Below are 4,322 nucleotides of genomic sequence, written 5' to 3'. Positions count from 1 at the left end.
CGGTACTAAAGGACAATCATTTAGTACCGGGTGAAATAACCGGTACTAAAGGGAGCTTTTTTGCCTGCCGCACCATGCATGGTCGAGACCTTTTTCGTTTCCTTTTCTTTTTTCATTTGCTTTTCTGTTCTTTTCTTTCTTTTCTTATTTTCCTTTTTCTAGCTCATTGCATGTCGTTCCACCGCCGCGTCGTACCTGGCCGCCGCCCCTCCCGGCCGCCGTGCCTCCAGGCCGCCATCGCCGCGCCTCCTGGCTGCCCCGGCCACCACGCCTACAGGCTGCCGTGGCTGTGCCTCTAGGCTGTCGTGCACCCGGCTGCAACCGTCGCACCTCCAGGCCTCCGAGTGCCGCACCTCTAGGCCTCCATCGCCGCACCTCCAGGCCGCCGCACCTCCAGGCCGCCGCGCCTCCAGGCCTCCGGGCGCCCCGGCCCTATCCCCGGCGGGGGTAGCAGCAGTGGCCCCTCACGCGGGCAGCCTGGTGGCGGATCCTCACCGAAGGCAGTGGCGTGCAGCGTGCACCCAACGGCTCAAAGGCCGGGGGAGCATGTCCAGGGGCGTGGAGAGCGGCGGTGCGCGGCTCCGGCACGACCCCGAGAGGCGGCGGCACTGAGAGGAGAGGGAGGAGATAGGTAGGAGAGATAGTGCGTGGCCGGCGGGGGAGAGATAGTGCATGGCCGGTGGGGAGGGGAGGGTGGGGAGATAAGGATAAGACGTAGGGGGAGGAGATAAGTGGGAGAGATGAGGAGTTGGAGAGAGCCTTTTAGTACCGGGTGGAGGCTTCACCCGGTACTAAAGGCCCTCAGGCACATTAGTACCGGGTGGAGGCTCCACCCGGTACTAATGGGTGACCTTTAGTACCAGTTGGAGCCCCCAACCGGTACTAAAGTGGGCCACGGGTTCCTGGGGATCTAGCCGTTAGACCTGGTATTAATGCTCATATTAGTACCGGATTAAAAAACAACCGGTACTGAGAGTTAGGACCAACGCTTAGTTTTCTAATATTGATCATGCATCCGGATGACCAATTCAAATACAGCCATGGGTCGATATTTTACATCAACTGTTGGTTATAAAATGAGGAGTACAAAAAGATGCAACAAGAACAAAATGCCAAATGTGGCACGTATATATGGACACTCTCTGCAGCAGATATCTGCAAGTCCTTGGTTTTGATAAGATTCACTTATCTGACGCCAAGTGACAAGCACGAATAACGCTATAACCAGATTAATTGGCATTGATCTAGCTGCTGATCAGCTATGGCTTCAGCCATGCCTCTGGCCCTTCTGCTCCTGTGCCTTCTCGTTATTCAGACCAATGGGTCAAGGCGCGTGCTTCTGCGTTCGACTGATGACGACTCTGGTGCCTCGTGGTCGTTGAAAGCTTGCACCTCCATCTCTTCAGGTACAATGCAGAACGTTGCCAAATCAACCCTGTCACGTGTTAACTAACTCTTGTCGTGATGATCTAGGACATAGCAACGGCAACAAGCTGCCGGTGGTTCACCGGCTTAGCCCGTGCTCTCCTCTCGTCGGCGGCGTCCGGAAGCACGGCAAGGCAGGGCTCAATGAGATCCTCCACCGCGACGGACTCCGAATGCGATACCTCAACGAGGTCCAAGCTGCAGCAGCCGCCGACACGGCTCCCGCCCCCTCCGCCACGCCAGCGTCGGGCCTGTCAGTCCCCGCCACGCAGAACGTCATCAGCGGCCTCCCCGGGGTGTTCTCCTACACAGTGCTCGCCGGTTACGGCACTCCAGCGCAGCAGCTCCCGCTCTACTTCGACGTCACCGGCATGTCCAACCTGCGCTGCAAGCCGTGCTTCTCCGGTGTCGAGCCGTGCGACCAGGCCTTCGACCCCTCCCGGTCCTCCTCCTTCCGCACCGTGCCGTGCGGGTCGCCAGACTGCACGCAGGCGTCGTGCTCTTCCGGGTCGTCGTGCACCTTCACGTTCTACAACTCAACTTTCGTCTTCGGCAACGGCACCGTGGTGACGGACACGCTCACGCTCTCGCCCTCGGCCACGTTCGAGGACTTCACCGTCGGCTGTATGCAGCTCGACAACCTGTTCAGCGACGGTGCGGCCGCCGGGAACATCGACCTCAGCCGGAGCCGCCACTCGCTGGCGACCCGCGTGCTGCTCTCCTCACCGCCCGGCTCGGCCGCGTTCTCGTACTGCCTCCCGGCGAGCAAGGACACCCAGGGCTTCCTCAACATCGCCCCCGCCCTGTCCGACTACTCCGGCCACGGCGGCGTCAAGCACGTGCCGCTGGTCACCAACCCCAGGGGTCCAAACTTCTACTTCATCGACCTCGTCGCGATCGCCATCAACGGAAAAGACCTCCCGTTCCCGCCGGCGACGTTCAGGGGCAATGGGACCATGATCGACACGCAAGCGGAGTTCACGTACCTCAACCCGCTGATCTACACGGCGCTCCGAGACGAGTTCCGGACGGCGATGACCAAGTACCAGCCAGCGCCGGCGTTCAGCGACCTCGACACGTGCTACAACTTCACCGGGATCAACTACATCGAGCTCCCGGACATCACGTTCCGGTTCGGCAACGGGGAGACCATGGAGCTCGACGACAGGCAGTTCATGTACTTCTTCCGCGAGCACCTCGACGACGCCTTCCCGTTCGGGTGCATGGCGTTCGCCGCATCCCCCGATCCAAATTTCGCCTGGAACTTGCTGGGATCGCAGGTGCAGCGGACGAAGGAGATCGTGTATGACGTGCGCGGTGGCAAGGTAGCGTTTGTCCCCAGCCGCTGCGGGTTGCGTTGATTCTAGAAAGCGGCCGTTGGCGCATCCCTACATGTTATTGTGCTTTGCCAGGTTTGCTAATAGGTTGTTAGCGAACTTGTGTTGTGGCTGTATGTTATCTTAGGCCTGGTTTGGTTCACTTGCTTAAATTTAAGCACCCGTCATATCAAATGTTTAGATACTAATTAGGAGTATTAAACGTAGACTATTTACAAAACCGATTACATAAGTGGAGGCTAAACGGCGAGACGAATCTATTAAACCTAATTAGTTCATGATTTGACAATGTGTTGCTACAGTAAACATTTGCTAATGATGGATTAATTAGGCTTAATAGATTCGTCTCGCTGTTTAGCCTCCACTTATGTAATGAGTTTTGTAAATAGTCTACGTTTAATACTCCTAATTAGTATCTAAACATTGATGTGACACTTGCTTAAAAATAAGCAAAGGAACCAAACGGGCCCTTAGTTTCTCGTGTTTCCTTTTCAGAGTTGATGTGCGTGATTTTGAGTGTCATAAGACTTTGTTTGTGAAATTGTTAGTAGTACACCATTTAGTTAGGGTGATAGTATACCTTATGAGAAAAAATCTATTTTACTACTTTTACCAATTAATTTTGTTCGGCAAATCCCTTAGGCTCGATTTACTCCTCCGAACTTATATATAGTTTGTCCAATCTACCCTTCTAATGAGATTCATCTTTTTTGTTTCTCCATGTACAGGATGAATTTCAAGTTCAAATTTTGCGACGTTATTTACAACATGATGCCCTTTATTAGAGAATATATTAGCAATTTTTATGATTACCATGTAGTTTTATATCCCTAGTATCAATTTCATATTAAATGTTTCTAACAATCTATGAAAATAACCATGAAAAATTATTAATATATTTCTCTACATAAGGTATCATGTTCAATATCCACTCGGAAAACTTGAATCTAAATCTCAACATATATGTGGAGAAAAAAAAAGTATCATTAGGAGGTAGATTGGACCAAATGAAATAGTCGTGGAAGTAGATTCGACCAAATGAAATAGTTGTGGAAGGTAAATCGAGTCTAAATTTTGTTGAGGAAGTCATACGGATAAAGTTATATGTGAGGATTATAAAATGGACTCTTTCCTTACCTTAATTGGATGCCCTATGCCCGGTACTCATCTTCTAAATCGATGTATCTTGTCCACTGCATCAAATTAGATGGTTCACGACCTTCTTATGCTTCTTATTTCCGCCTTCGTGCAATTGGCATCGGAGTATCTTTGTATTACCTTGTCTATTTTGTAAGTATCTCAGTCTCCTTGTAAATATTGATGCTCTTTATTTAATAGAAAAGAAAGTGATGTGGGCAACTCCCCAATAGTTTTCCTTAAAAAAAGATTATCCAGCAACTCCAGAATGTCCATGAGACACTAACATTTTTTTTAATGCCTGATTTCGCACTACATGGGAGAAAGCAATGCGATTGCTACCTAGGGGCATAGAATACATAGGTAGTGGGCAAACAACTGTAGATAATGATCCATGTTAAGTCCGCTACCTATGACTTCGAG

At 51.2% G+C, this 4,322-nt stretch overlaps 1 protein-coding gene across 1 annotated transcript; it reads left to right on the top strand.

Annotated features, from left to right (window-relative positions):
• Nucleotides 1–1,261: 1,261 nt before the first annotated feature.
• LOC117853462 (aspartyl protease AED1) lies at nt 1,262–2,786 on the top strand. Its single transcript, XM_034735816.1, has 2 exons — nt 1,262–1,406; nt 1,474–2,786. The coding sequence occupies exons 1-2, from the start codon at nt 1,262–1,264 to the stop codon at nt 2,784–2,786; spliced, it is 1,458 nt and encodes a 485-aa protein (XP_034591707.1).
• Nucleotides 2,787–4,322: the final 1,536 nt, after the last annotated feature.

The sequence above is a fragment of the Setaria viridis genome, chromosome 4 (genome assembly GCF_005286985.2).
Source record: "Setaria viridis chromosome 4, Setaria_viridis_v4.0, whole genome shotgun sequence".
Taxonomy (NCBI): Eukaryota; Viridiplantae; Streptophyta; class Magnoliopsida; order Poales; family Poaceae; genus Setaria; species Setaria viridis.
This window is presented reverse-complemented; position numbering and strand designations above follow the sequence as displayed.

What these genes read in the sequence shown, in the direction of transcription:
- LOC117853462 (XM_034735816.1), top strand. Translation starts at nt 1,262, where the DNA reads ATGGCTTCAGCCATGCCTCTGGCCCTTCTGCTCCTGTGCCTTCTCGTT. An exon ending in TTGCACCTCCATCTCTTCAG is followed by an intron (nt 1,407 to 1,473) that starts GTACAATGCAGA and finishes GTGATGATCTAG; the next exon opens with GACATAGCAACGGCAACAAG.